At 35.5% G+C, this 12,861-nt stretch overlaps 1 protein-coding gene across 2 annotated transcripts in view; it reads left to right on the top strand.

Moving 5' to 3' along the window:
- Galnt13 (polypeptide N-acetylgalactosaminyltransferase 13) overlaps window positions 1–12,861 on the top strand; it is a 490,025-nt gene that overhangs the window by 31,417 nt on the left and 445,747 nt on the right. For both annotated transcript variants that reach the window (XM_013028124.1, XM_013028115.1), the window contains one exon: window positions 1,619–1,864. In XM_013028124.1, coding sequence (XP_012883578.1) covers window positions 1,723–1,864 — 142 coding nt within the window. In that variant the 5' untranslated portion in view covers window positions 1,619–1,722. Of the gene's footprint in view, window positions 1–1,618; window positions 1,865–12,861 lie in introns of those variants that run through there.

A 12,861-nucleotide genomic window follows, 5' to 3' on the forward strand; every position in this document is an offset into this window, starting at 1 on the left:
AAAGATCTTCTCCCAATCTGTGGGCTTTCTATTGATCTTGCTAGCTATGTCATTTGCCCTGCAGAAGCTCTGCAATTTCATGCAATCCCATTTGAAATTGACACTATTTTTAATGTAGCAAGTCATGTCATATTTTTGCCTGATTATTTTAGAAAAACTGGCTTGTATAAATAAAACAAGTCCATATTTATTTTGAATATCTCAAGAATTATGTATATTTATTTCTATGCTCTTTAATATTTTTGTTGTAGTAAGTCAACTCAGGGTCTTGTACCTGTTAGGCAAGCACTATTCTACTCTGGATGTTTTTCTATTTTTTTAATGGTACTTTTCTTACAAGGTCTCATCTCTTCCTTTGCTTTGGCTGGGTTAGAACTCAATACTTTTATCTCTGCCTCCTAAGCTGTTTTTTAATATTCTTACTCTGGTTATGTTAAGTAATTTTGCATAATTATGTTGTTTCTCTTCTGCTAAATTGTTTGCATACATGTTGTCTTTTCTAAAATGTATATCTGTTCTGGATAGTTTTTATGCAAACCAATTGGGACTTTTAAGGTTAAATAAGTACCGGTTTATTTTATGTAACTATTTTTTAATGTAGGAACTTTCTTTAAACTTTTGTATCTGGATCATTCTGTTCTCTAAAATTCTTTACATGGATGATCATATTTAATCTTCTTAGTAATTCTTTCCATATGACATTGTTATTCCTAATTCACAGATGAGGAAGAGGCTAATATGATCTCCCAGTGATATAAATTGCATAGGCCCAGATGTGTCTATAAAAGCCAGCTCTTAGTCACGTTGAAATACGTCACATGCTGATTTCTTAATTTTTAATTTAATTTTATTGGGAGTGTGATGTACAGAGGGGTTGCAGTTACATATGTAAGGTAGTGAGTAAATTTCTTGTCTAACTTATTACCTCCTCCCTCATTTTTCTCCCACTTTCCCTTCCCCCCAACCCCACAGTCAATTAGTACAGTTCATTTTCAATATATTCTAGTTCAGTATTATTGCATCAATAGAAGAACTCCACTATTTTACAATCTAGTGTTATATATCATGATACAATCTAATGAAAAGACAATACAATTTGAAGAATTCAAATAGTTTATCAAGGGTGTAGCAGAGCACTTTTAGTATTAATTCCAGTATTAGATACTAGAATTTTAAGCCGGGCACCAGTGGCTCACACCTGCAATCCTAACTACTCAGGAGGCTGAGATCTGAGGATCCCAGTTCAAAGCCAGCCCGGGCAGGAAAGTCCGTGAGACTCTTATCTCCAATAAACCACTAGAAAACTGGAAGTGGCTCTGTGGCTCAAGCAGTAGAGCTCTCGCCTTGAGCTGAAGAGCTGAAGGATAGTGCCCAGGCCCAGAGTTCAAGCCCCATGACCGACCAAAATAAAAATCATAGATACTAGAATTTTAGCCTGGCTTGTCACAGGCTTCATTTTAAGGGGTTTAATAATAGTTATAATGATCTGAATGTTGACATATTTTGGAGCATGAAATAAGTTATATATTTTATGCTCTGTTTTATGCAAAAGTCCTACATAATAATATAATAATAATAGTACTAGTGGTAATAATACAATATTTCTTTTTTAATGCAGTGGGATGCATCCTACTTTTATCCTGGAGTTCACTTCTGTGGCTTGGATTTATCACAGTAGCTTTCGTCTTCGATCTGAGTGTTGACTAAAGATCAAGCAAAGACATGAGGAGATTTGTCTACTGCAAGGTGGTTCTAGCCACTTCTTTGATGTGGGTCCTTGTGGATGTCTTCTTACTCCTGTACTTCAGTGAGTGTAACAAATGTGATGACAAGAAGGAGAGATCCCTGCTGCCTGCACTGAGGGGTGAGTACTCACAGGACAAGTAGTGGCTAATCCTGACAACCTCGAGAGTAATTTTTGCCTTATTGATTAGAAGAGCATTTTGACAGATCTCTTAATATAAATTCAGTCAAAAGGAAGCTACTTTCCTTTCCTTGTTTTTTTCCTTGTGGAAAAAATAAGGACTAACAAGCCTCTGGTACGTTTCAGTCACCATCATTCCAGTGTTCTGAGCGAACATTCAAATTTGACAGAAAGTACAACCTAGACTTCCAGAAGCCAAAATCTTTCAAAAAACAAATAACACACATAGGAAAAGTCCTACAATGAGGGAGATTGTGGTTGAAGCACACAGTAAAGATCTCTAACTTAAAATAATACATATTTAAGACTAGATTCAAGCTGCAGGTAGCAATCTGTTAAGGACAAAAATATAATTTTAAGTATTTTATAAAGTCATTCTGTCTCAGTAATTTTTTCCTCATAGGCTTCTTTCAATGTCTAGATAACAGTGAATCCTAAGGAAACATAATAATGGTGATTTATCAAGTAAAGGCATAGAGACTCATTTTCTGAAAAAATGATTCCACATAATTTTCTCTATGCTTCCTTTTTGAATGACTTTGAGATCCAAAATGTATTTATACTTTTAAAATATTTTTGTAAATGGGTTTCCTAATCTCTTAAGAGTACTCAAAATTAGTTTTATTGTCATTGAAGTGACAGATTCTCTGCTTATTGCAAGTTTTCTGCATTTATGTGTGCATGTTTAAAACAAAAGATCCTTGTTGAAATATTAGCAACTTTTTGAAAAGTGAATCTTAATTAAGTTACGGGTTGAGATGTCATTTTAATGACCGTAATATTATGTATGTGTGCATACACACGCGCACACACATGCCAGTTCTTGGGCTTGAAAGCAGGGCCTGGACACTGTCCATGAGTCTTTTGGCTCTAGGCTAGACCTCTACCACTTGAGCCACAGATCTACTTCTGGCTTTCTTGTGGTTAATTGGAGACAAGAGTCTCATGACTTTTCTTCTGGGGCTGTTTTTGAACTGCAATTACAGGCTTCCTGCTTTGGCTGGTTTCAAGCTGAAATCCTCAGATCTCAACTTCCTAAGTAGTTAGGAGTATAGGAGTGAAACACTGGTGCCTGCCTTTAATATTCTTTTAATGTTATAAGTATTTTGACATGACTTTTTGTCAAAGAAATCTAATACATTTCATTAAAGTTGTATTGAATTTAAGGAAACATGTAGAGCATATCTGAAAATTAATTTTTAGATAGTACTTTGGATAACTTGTTCTTGTTCAGGGAAATTTTGAGTAACTTTATTTTCAGAACAGGCCTAAGAATTTCATGATTTTTAAATTTTTTTTTTACTCTGGTACATATTTGTTAGTCTGCATTACGTGAACCATACATATGTCTTTTTTCTTCTGAGTTCAAAATTATTCCAGGCGACCCAATAGATGACTCTTCTACTTAATACTCCCATATTAGTTGGATTCACAGATGCATGCCACCACACCTGGCTCATTTTGTTGAAATGGAATGTTTTGTTGTTGTTGTGGTTCATGGAGCTTGAACTCTGGGTCTGGGCGCTGTCCCTCAGCTCTTCAGCTCAAGGCTAGTGCTCTACCACTTGAGCCACAGTGCCAGTTTTGGCTTTTTCTGTTTATGTGATGCTGAGGAATTGAACCCAGTGCCTCATTAAGGCGAGGCAAGCAGTCTACCACTGAGCCATCTTCCCATCCCCTGAAATGGAATCTTGTTAAGAACTTTTTAGGCTGGTCTTGAATCACCATCCTCCTTATCTCCATTTCCTAGGTGTCTGGGATTAAATATGTGAGCCAGTATCCCCTGCCACAATAGTGTTTAACTTACAGAAATAATTAAGATAAAGCATTTTGGGAGTGACTTGCTTTTTATGTATTTCTACAGTTTGTATACTTTTTATGTATTTTTAGCTTTAATCTATAATTATTCAGGTAAGATAACTTCATACATCCATCAGTTTTTTGATGAACATGGGATTGATTTGCTGATCTTCAGTGAAAACTCAGAATAAATCAACTTTCTCTGCTTCATTTCTAGAATCAGTTGAGTTGCAGCTTGACTAAAGTGGAAATATGTTTTGATGGATAGCATCAGTGTTCAATGATCACTTTGTCATTTGTTGCAGAGAGTCATCTAGATTGGTCACAAAACATGTTATAACCTGATTCAGCAAAACTATGACAGCATTTTCCACAAGCACCAAAATGTAGTTTTCCTCGCTTAGAGCTTTTATGCTCAGTCTTAAATCTCAGAATGATGCAAGCCAAATGTACTTTCCTAGTATTGGAATTATAAAATAACACGATGTTGCCTTTATTTGTAAGACTTAGAAGAGGTCTATCCAGACTCCTGCAGCAAAATACTATAGACAGAGGGTACCTAGTTTACAACAGGAAATTATTTTCCCTGGTTTTGGATGCAGGGCAGTCCAACACTACGGCAATTTAGCCATGGTTGCTGGGAAAGGAATTTGCTTATAAAATTCTATCTTCTCCCCTGCTCTCACTGTATTTGATGTTGGTATAATTTGTTGAGAGGAAGGGCAAAAACAAATAGTTTAAATAGGGATACAGGTGGAGCCATTGCAACAATGAGATGTACAAGTCGTTATGTCAAAAACGAACTTTACAACTTTGGTGGGGGGGGGAGGATGGGATGGGAAGGGGGAACAAAGGAGGAGGCAACAATGCTTGATACGATATGGACTCATTATCTTGCCCATGTTATCTGTACGGTATTTTCACAATCAAAAAAAGAAGTCTGTCTTCTCCCCTAACTTCACAGCGGTGAGGGATGAGGGATAGCTCTGGAGAATTTGTTTCTTTTTTTTTTTTTTTTTTGCACTGCAAGGAATTAGCCTAAAGACATTACATACAGTAGACAGCTGTTCACCACTGGGCTGCATCCCCAGCCTTCTAGGGAATATTACCATTCCTGACCTCTATCTTCAACCTCATGGTGGCCCCACATGCTAGTAAGTGCACTACCTGAGTGTTTAGTAGTGCATCCTAAGAACTTGGAGAGTGAGAGACATGCTAACACCTAGCCCATTGCAGTTTAATGTTTTACATTAACATTATTTTTTATCTTAAAAATAGGGGTGTGCCAGCCAAGCATGCGCTTGGTATAGGAAGAGAGACCTGTTTGTAGCTGAGTAGTAGCAGTGGGAAAGAGGAGGTGCAGATAAGGAGGCATTGGAGATGTATCAGCAGAAATCCGGGTGCATAATAAGCACCAGAAAACACACAGGAAATAGAAATGTAAAGGACAAATTGTGTATTTCTTGCAGAACATTCTTTTCTTCAGTCTTGGAAAACAGGAATCAGACTAGGAAGAGCTTATTTGAGAAGGATGGACAATTTTTATTTCACACATTAGGCAACTAAACGAAGTGTTTGTTCGGAAGTTGAAAAAGTTATTAAACAGCCATCAATCTTAAAAAAACAGTTTTCTGGTCGTCTTTTCAGAAATAGTTTTTATTTTACATTCTTTTTTAAAATAGAGAATTAGAACTTAATTAGATCTTTGATACTGACTCAGCACTATCATTTATACATAAAATTACTGAATGATGTTGTAAAAAGAGATGATTTCAAGAAGTTTATGGAAGCAGTTGGACCTGTGCCAGTGTTAGATACAGATCAGTGCAGACATATTTCTTCTTTCATTTTGTGGAGGTAAGATAAGTACATGTTAAGGGAGCCCATAATCTTCTCCATGTCATCCTATTGCCTTTTAGAACTAAAGCACACTAAAGGTTATTTATAGCTCCTGACTAGCATGGAATACGAATTAGTAATACTCCCAAGTTGGAAGATTTAGAATGGCTATTTGAGAGAATTTTGGTAAGCCAAATAGTGCTCCAGTGCACCTGCAAATTGTCTGGTGGCCGTGTGAGGGTATGTGGCAAGTTTTCAGGGATACTCTGCCAGGCTGGATCATAGTCCCAGACTCACTTCTAAAGACCATTGTGCTCTAGGCGGGGAATCAGTCTCCCTGGCCTCATGTGTCCCATGTTGCATTAAATGAATACAGATCATAATTTACTTGTAAACCTCATGCTACTTCCCAATTAAATGAGTATAGGTTTCTATTTATTTTTCAGTAAAAGTGTGGAAAACAAACTACTTTTGTGTCTAACTATTGGTCAGTCCCTAGATAATATGTGGTTTGAGATGAGAAATGGTGATGTGGAAGTGATTAATAGGAAAAGGTCTGTCTAGAAACCCCTGTTGGCTTTTGAGGCATCAGAAAGTGTAGAGGGAATATATAGGATCATCCCACTTCCTGAATATCAAAGTCATCAAAAATACAGATTCCTATTATAAGGTAGTATATATATATATATATATATATACATATATATATATCAATACATATATATATATATATCAATACATATATATATATCCTATATACATCCCCCTGTGTATTTTAAGTCATTCCTACATTACTTATAATACCTAGCATAATGAAAATGTTATGTAAATGTTTGCTACACTATTTTTAGGGAATTGTGACAAAAATACCTGTGATTCTTCATTGAATAAGTAATTTATTTCTGAATATTTTCCATCGGTGGTCAGTTGAACCCAAAGATGCATAATCACAGATATGGAAAGTCAACTGAAATGTAATTTCTTTACTTTATACTACATTTTAAACATACTTTATAGGAAATTAAATTTACTTCTGAAAAAAGGAAAAATATAAAAGAAAAAAATTCCTCCTGCATGTAAAAAAGAAGTAATTGTATTAGTTAATAATGGCAACATACTACAATCTGTATGGCATACTTTAAAATATCTTAAAATATCAACATGGTTAATTCATCCAAAATAACTTGTGAGAATAATCTGCATTATTCTATCTGTTTTCTCTATGTGGGAGCTAAGGCAGAATGCCTAAGGGATCCTTCCAGAATTTTTAGCAACCAATATATAGGATTTGGTAGTTCTAAGTTCAGTCAAAGGCACTTGTCATTAGGACAGTCTAGCTTGCAGAGGATTCAAGTTCCATTTGAAGGTACATATTCTGAAAGCTCAAAATAAATATTTTTCTTCACTTTTGAAAATACCTAGATCATCCAGAATCTTCCTTGACAATAAGGTGTGTAAAGCTTAGCCAAGGAAATATTTACCATAAGATCTCTAGAAAACAGGCATCACCTTGTATATTTTCAGGCTCTGTAAGATCGTCTTATCTATTTTGCCCCTTACATTACCTTCCTGATGCTTCTCCACCTTTGAGGACATCAAGAAAATATGTTCATTTATGTTCTCAATTCAGTACCTTCATGTTTCCTTTGGTCCTGCTGGGAAAACAATCTGTTCCTTCTCATCAATTTAGGGAAACAAGTATCTTATACTCTTGGATTCTTTTTTTTTTTTGTTGCTGTCTGATAGTACATGTCTTCTCATAGACATGTACTAATTAATCAGACAACCATTGTTCATCATGTTTGTTAGATCTTTGTTAGGTACTTCAGTGAAGAATTTCTGTATGTGAGGTTACATGAAAACCTAGTGAATCAAAGTATTATAACAAACAGGAAATCTTCCCTACTTAAAATATGTATATTGCAAGCCTGGCACTGGTAGTTCATGCCTTAATCCAAGCTGCTCAGGAGGCTGAGATCTGAGGATTACAGTTTGAAGCCAGCTGGGACAGGAAAGGCCTCTAAGACTCTTATCTACAATTCACTTACAAAAAAGCCTATGGTTCAAGTGGTAGAGGGCTAGCCTTAAACATAAAAACTCAGGGACAGGAGGCTGAGATCTGAGGATTACGGTTCAAAGCCAGCCCGGGCAAGGAAAGTCCGTAAGACTCTTATCTCCAACAAACCACTAGAAAACTGGAAGTGGTGCTGTGGCTCAAGCGGTAGAGCACTTGCCTTGAGCTGAAGAGCTGAGGGACAGTGCTCAAGACTAGAGTTCAAGCCCCACAACCAACCAACCAAAAAAAAAAAAGCTCAAGGACAGCACTCAACCCCTGAGTTCAAACACCAGCACAAAAACAAGAAAAAATATCTTCATATATGTGGCTTCTTTCTTTACAGATAAATAAAAGAATATTTTAAAACATTTTTGGTTATAAAACACTCTTTGGTTAAAAAGCACTCTTTTAAAAAAACATTGTTGTTAAGTGTGGGTAGCTCATTCCTGTAATCTTAGGTACTCACGAGGTTGAGAGTTAAAGATCATAGTTGAATGTCAGCCCTGGCATAAAAGTCTGTAACATTCTATCTTCATTAACTAGACACTCAAGTGATAGAATGCCAACCAAGAGCAAGAAAGCCAAGCAAGAACAGCAAGCCTTGAGTTCAAGCCATATTACCAGCACACATAAATAAAAGCAATATCAAAAAAGTCTGTATTTAAATTGCTTTATATAGATTATGATGACCACTGAAACTTGCATGCACTAATATGAAATATATCACATAGACCCAGCCAACTTGGAATAATGGCATATATATCTCTGACTTTTTTTAGTGATTCATAATTTTATTGAAATTAATAAGGAAAATGGAGATTAAAAACAGCATTAGCCTCCTGGATGTGACATCTAAATGAAATCATGTGGTGTTTACATTTGTTCTGATAATTTTTTATAAATTTTCTATAACTTATTTTCAAAACAGGCCATATAACATTTTTGACCTCATATTTGAGATTTGCTTTGGTCTTTCATACTGTGCCTATAATTGACTCTGATCCCCCTGTCAGTCCATTAAGCAACAGAAATTTCATAAATAAAAATAAATTCTAAGGATGAAACGTTATGTTTACTGTATTGAGCACATTATATGTATATGTATATATATATATATATCACTTCTATTAATTTTCAAAGCAGCATGAAGAACTTGAGATAGAAAGGTTGATTAAGTTTTTCTAAATCACAGGAATATTTAAGAGGAATTAAAGGATTCACAGATTATTTTATCAAACTTTGAGTCCCTATGCTTTGATGGATTGGAATATGCTGAGTCTCTTATGTAGGTGTTCCTGGACTCACTGTAAATAATGCAGTTATAACATTTCCATATTATTTGTAAAATATTCATACAAATAGGGATATTTCTGGAGAACTTGAAAACAGCTGACCCCCAAATGCAAAATTAAGTTGCAATTAACATTATATAAGGTAAAATACCTTTGTCTTATGTTAGATTTTAGAAATTTTGCATTTATCAAGTCTCTGCTGAGAACTGATAAAATGCAGTGACCCCTGGGAGCAAACTTTTGAAGTCATTGAAAAAAATAATTAAAATTTAAAAACAATATTTAGGTAGCTATTCTATACGATTAATAGGAGTAATTGTTACTAATCTTTAAGGATTCCTCAAGAGTCCTGACATATGTATTCTGGAATTTTCAGGCTGATAACATTGAACATTGCCTTCAAGAATCACAATCTTATTGCGACATAATATGTTGGAAATGATCTGTACAACTTGGGGAGGGGGCAGGGCAGGAAAGTAGGAGAAAAATGAGGGAAGGAGTGACAAGTTTGACAAGAAAAGTACTTATTACCTTACTTTTGTAATTGTTCCCCTCTGTATATCACCTTGACAATAAAAAAGGTTTTTCTAAAAAAACACAAACAAAAATAAACTTCTTTACAAAATAGAAAGTGGTAGCTGCTGGAAGAGATATCAAATCAACCAATGTGAGAATTAGGAGGTGTTGAGATAATTATTATGTGGACCATGAAGTTTGGGAGAGAGGGGATCACAGAAGAAACCCAAGTGATAGGAAAGCACTGTTCTCCTTCCAAAGACAAGGATGTAGGAAATTAGTAAGTTAGGTGATTCGAACAGAAACAGACATAAAAAACAATTTCTAGGTTTAGATCAAAAGATATGATTAAAGTAGATTTTAAAGGACTTTGAGCGCTGGGGAAAGGGATTTTAACTTTTCTCTAGAGACGATAGTGTTACTAAAGGTTCCTGGAAAAGGAAGTCGATATTGATCATTCCCTGAACTTTAGGAGAATTCAGTTACATAGATAAAAGAATTTATTTATGTAAGACTCAGCTACTAAACTTTTATTCATTAATTAAAATTACTCAAAGTATATGGTAACTAAACAGAACAATGTTGTTTAAATTGATTACTATATGAATCATAAGAAAGATTTACTTTTCATAAAATGTATTAATAATAAAATGTTAAATTCTATATTTTTAAGGTAGATTCTCAAGTCAAAATTCATCAGAATGTGTACATAACAAATTTACAATTTTGTGTATCAATTATACCTCTAATGCATTAAGTACTCACTCAAAGTCAATTTTAGTTTAATATTAAATAAATTGCTAAGGCTCAATAAACATATGAGAGTATATTTATGTTAGGGATGGTGATAGGATAAACAAGATATATTCTTGTTTTCATATTCAACAGGGGAGAAAATAATTCCAAATTATATGAATGAAAAGTGGGCTCGGAAGGTGGCTCAGTGGTTGAGCGCTTGCCTTGCATGCATGAGGCCCTGGGTTCGATTCCTCAGCACCACATAAGCAAAAAGAAAAAAAGCCAGAAGTGGCGCTGTGGCTCAAGGTGGTAGAGTGCTAGCCTTGAGCTGAAGAGCTGAAGGACAGCGCTCAGGCCCAGAGTTCAGGCCCCACTACCTGACCAAAAAAAAAAAAGAAAGAAAGAAAAAAAAAGTCAGCATATCAATGAGGAAAGCACAACATATGACATAAAGATGCCAGATATCACTAAGATGCTGTCTTTGCCTGGAAAACAACACTTCATTTTCAATTCTGTAAAGACTAGAAGTGACTTAATAGGTTGGGTTTAAAACTACCAAATAACCTGCCGCTAAAATGGCTAATCTAATTTCTCCCTACTGCAAATCATTGTCATCAAGGGGCTCTGCTGTAGTGGACACAGACCTCTAAAAAATAAATTTTATTAGTTTTTCCCATTACTACCCTCATCAGCTGACCATTACTGCCTTATTATGGGTATATTTGGACTGTTCTCACTGTCACAGAATTCATGCTCATGACTTAAAAAACATAGAATATCAAAATATTCAATGTATGTCTCATGAATCTAGAAAAATTGAGGGGATGTGTGGCCTTGGGAGAGATAGGAAAGAATAACAAAAGGGATGGTATTGTTCAAGATGCATTGTTCTCAAAAACTGACGTTAAATTTTAACCCTATTTTATAACTAACTTTAAAATAATAAAATATGATTTAAAAAGTTTTGAAATAAGTAAATTATTAGTATGCTTTAAAATAATTTAGGTTAGCGGGGTGTGGGTGGCCCACCTCTGTAATCCTAGCTAGTCAGGAGGCTGAGATCTGAGGATCATGGTTCAAAGCCTGCCAGGGCAGGAAAGTCCCTGAGACTCTTCTCTCCAATAAACCATCAGAAAATTCTGGTTTTTAGAGTGCTAGCCTTGAACTGAAATGCTGTGGGACAGCCCAGAGTTCAAGCCCCATGACCCACAAAAAAAAAATCATTTATGTTACTAGCCCAAAGTTTGAATATTTAAACATGTTTATTGGCCCATACAGTTTGATTTATACTCAAGGCCCATTCATTGTTCAACGGGGGGATTGCTTATTCTATCATAATATGCCTTTTGTTACATTGGAAATATTGCTTACATGATATAGAGGCTTAGATTAAATCATTACATCTTGACATTGTAGTAGGGCTATCACTGGAAAGAGGTACAGATAGAAAAGCATCTCTTGGGAGTACAGGAACTAAGAATGCACAGAAGGCCCAGCAGAAATACTTAGGAAAAGTTTATACTAGGTAACTTTAAAAAGCTATATGCACAAAATAGATTTGATTCATCCATAATAAGCAAATAGAACAAACGGAAAATACATATATAACAATAATAGTAAGCCGGGTTTTGGCGGCTCATGCCTGTAATCCTAGCTACTCAGGAGACTGAGATCTGAGGATTGAGGCTCAAGGCCAGGCTGGGCAGGAAAGTCCGTGAAACTCTTATCTCCAATTAACCACTAGAAAACTGGTAGCTCAAGTGGGAGAGCGCGCGTCATGATCTGAAGAGCTCAGGAACAGCGCCCAGGCCCAGGGTTCAAGCCCCACGACTGACAAAAAAAAAAAAAAAAAGTTCTCGGATGAGAAATGAAAACCCAAATGAAAATGAAAAATATGAAAATATGAAGAAGAAGAAAGTAAACTACTTGTGAATAGGGCCAATGGCTATTTAATAAGTATAACTCAATGTAAATATAATTTTGGAAATAGTTAAGGAATATTTAAAACTCAACCATTTTGAGATACATGTTGAAGAGCTCCGATTATAAGTACTGTGCAATACATATTGACAAATGTATCTTAGTTTTAACCACAAAATCAAGAATTCCCCATCCACCAAATAAACTATAACATAAAATCTTTATGCAATCAATCCCTCCATTGTACTCAGAACATCACTAATCTATTTTTGATAACTGTTGGTTTCTTACTTTTCTAGAACATCTAACCAATAGAATAGTAGGCTGTGCACACGCTTTCTCACATGTATGGCTCCTCTTGTTCAGCATAGGTTTTAGGGATTCATCAAAACATCTCATATCCCAGCAAATCTGTTGCTAAGAATTGATTTATGCACGGTATGTTCCTGTTTTGCAGTCTGTAACAGAATATTGGAGAGAGAGTAATTTATAATAACAAGAAATGTATTACTCAGAGTTCTCATGGCTTCAAAGTTCAAGTGAAGGCACTAGATTAGGTGTCTAGACTAACATACTATACTGCTTACTTTGTCTTTCTGAGACCAGGGTCCTTAATATCTTCATGTGTCAGAAGAGAACAGAGAGAACCCACTTCCTTTTTATAGCATCATTTATCCATTCCAAAGGATTCTGCAAACTCCTTTCCCCAAAGCTCTGGCTCCCAGTACTGCAAAGTAGAAGTCCAGTTTCCATTCCTTCGCTTGGAGGCTACAATA

This window comes from Dipodomys ordii, unplaced genomic scaffold (assembly GCF_000151885.1).
Source record: "Dipodomys ordii isolate 6190 unplaced genomic scaffold, Dord_2.0 Scaffold5, whole genome shotgun sequence".
NCBI classification, from domain to species: domain Eukaryota; kingdom Metazoa; phylum Chordata; class Mammalia; order Rodentia; family Heteromyidae; genus Dipodomys; species Dipodomys ordii.